The 1,484-nt window shown below is 56.3% G+C and overlaps 1 protein-coding gene across 1 annotated transcript; it reads left to right on the top strand.

The window, feature by feature from the left end:
* Positions 1–6: 6 nt before the first annotated feature.
* Positions 7–1,230, top strand: LOC108532059 (tubulin beta-4B chain-like). The gene has a single exon (XM_017875818.1). The coding sequence runs from the start codon at positions 166–168 to the stop codon at positions 1,063–1,065; it is 900 nt and encodes a 299-aa protein (XP_017731307.1). The 5' UTR covers positions 7–165; the 3' UTR covers positions 1,066–1,230.
* The last annotated feature ends 254 nt before the right edge of the window (positions 1,231–1,484 follow it).

The raw sequence follows: 1,484 nt of genomic DNA, 5'->3' as shown, positions 1-1,484 counted from the left end.
TCCGGTCAGAGTGGTGCTGGGAACAACTGGGCCAAGGGGCACTACACAGAAGGCGCGGAGCTGGTGGACTCGGTGCTGGATGTTGTGAGGAAGGAGGCTGAGAGCTGTGACTGCCTGCAGGGTTTCCAGCTGACCCACTCCCTGGGTGGGGGGACGGGGTCTGGGATGGGTACCCTCCTCATCAGCAAGATCCGGGAGGAGTACCCAGACAGGATCATGAACACGTTCAGTGTGGTGCCTTCGCCCAAGGTGTCAGACACAGTGGTGGAGCCCTACAACGCCACCCTCTCAGTCCACCAGCTCGTAGAAAACACAGACGAGACCTACTGCATTGATAACGAAGCTCTCTACGACATTTGCTTCAGAACCCTAAAGCTGACCACGCCCACCTATGGTGACCTGAACCACCTGGTGTCTGCTACCATGAGTGGGGTCACCACCTGCCTGCGCTTCCCGGGCCAGCTCAATGCTGACCTGCGGAAGCTGGCTGTGAACATGGTCCCATTCCCCCGCCTGCACTTCTTCATGCCCGGCTTTGTCCCGCTGACCAGCCGGGGCAGCCAGCAGTACCGGGCCCTGACCGTGCCTGAGCTCACCCAGCAGATGTTTGATGCTAAGAACATGATGGCTGCTTGTGACCCCCGCCATGGCCGCTACCTGACGGTTGCTGCCGTGTTTAGGGGCCGCATGTCCATGAAGGAGGTGGACGAGCAAATGCTTAATGTCCAAAACAAAAACAGCAGCTATTTTGTTGAGTGGATCCCCAACAATGTGAAAACAGCTGTCTGTGACATCCCGCCCCGGGGGCTAAAAATGTCCGCCACCTTCATCGGCAACAGCACGGCCATCCAGGAGCTGTTCAAGCGCATCTCCGAGCAGTTCACGGCCATGTTCCGGCGCAAGGCCTTCCTGCACTGGTACACGGGCGAGGGCATGGACGAGATGGAGTTCACCAAGGCCGAGAGCAACATGAACGACCTGGTGTCCGAGTACCAGCAGTACCAGGACGCCACGGCCGAGGAGGAGGGCGAGTTCGAGGAGGAGGCTGAGGAGGAGGTGGCCTAGAGCCCTCAGTCACCGGGGAAAGCAGGGAAGCAGTGCGAACTCTTTATTCACTCCCAGCCTGTCCTGTGGCCTGTCCCGCTGTGTGTGCACTTGCTGTTTTCCCTGTCCTCATCCCATGCTGTACAGACACCACCATTAAAGCATTTTCATAGTGAAAAAAAAAAATACCCAAATTAGCTGGGTGTAGTGGCACGCACCTGTCAAATCCCAGCTACTAGGGAGGCTGAGGCAGGATAATTGCTTGAACCCAGGAGGTGGAGGTTGCAGTGAGCTGAGATTGTGCTACTGCACTCCAGCCTGGCGACACAGCAAGACTCCATCTCAATAAAATAAAATAAAATATAAAAAATAAAATAAAATAAGGCCGGGCACAGTGGCTCATGCCTGTAATCCCACCACTTTGGGAGGCCAAGGCAGGC

This window comes from Rhinopithecus bieti, unplaced genomic scaffold (genome assembly GCF_001698545.2).
Source record: "Rhinopithecus bieti isolate Rb0 unplaced genomic scaffold, ASM169854v2 scaffold_7673, whole genome shotgun sequence".
Classification (NCBI taxonomy): Eukaryota; Metazoa; Chordata; class Mammalia; order Primates; family Cercopithecidae; genus Rhinopithecus; species Rhinopithecus bieti.
The sequence above is the reverse complement of the archived record's forward strand: the minus strand, read 5'-3'. Positions and strand labels throughout refer to the sequence as shown.

What these genes read in the sequence shown, in the direction of transcription:
- LOC108532059 (XM_017875818.1), top strand. Translation starts at nt 166, where the DNA reads ATGGGTACCCTCCTCATCAGCAAGATCCGGGAGGAGTACCCAGACAGG.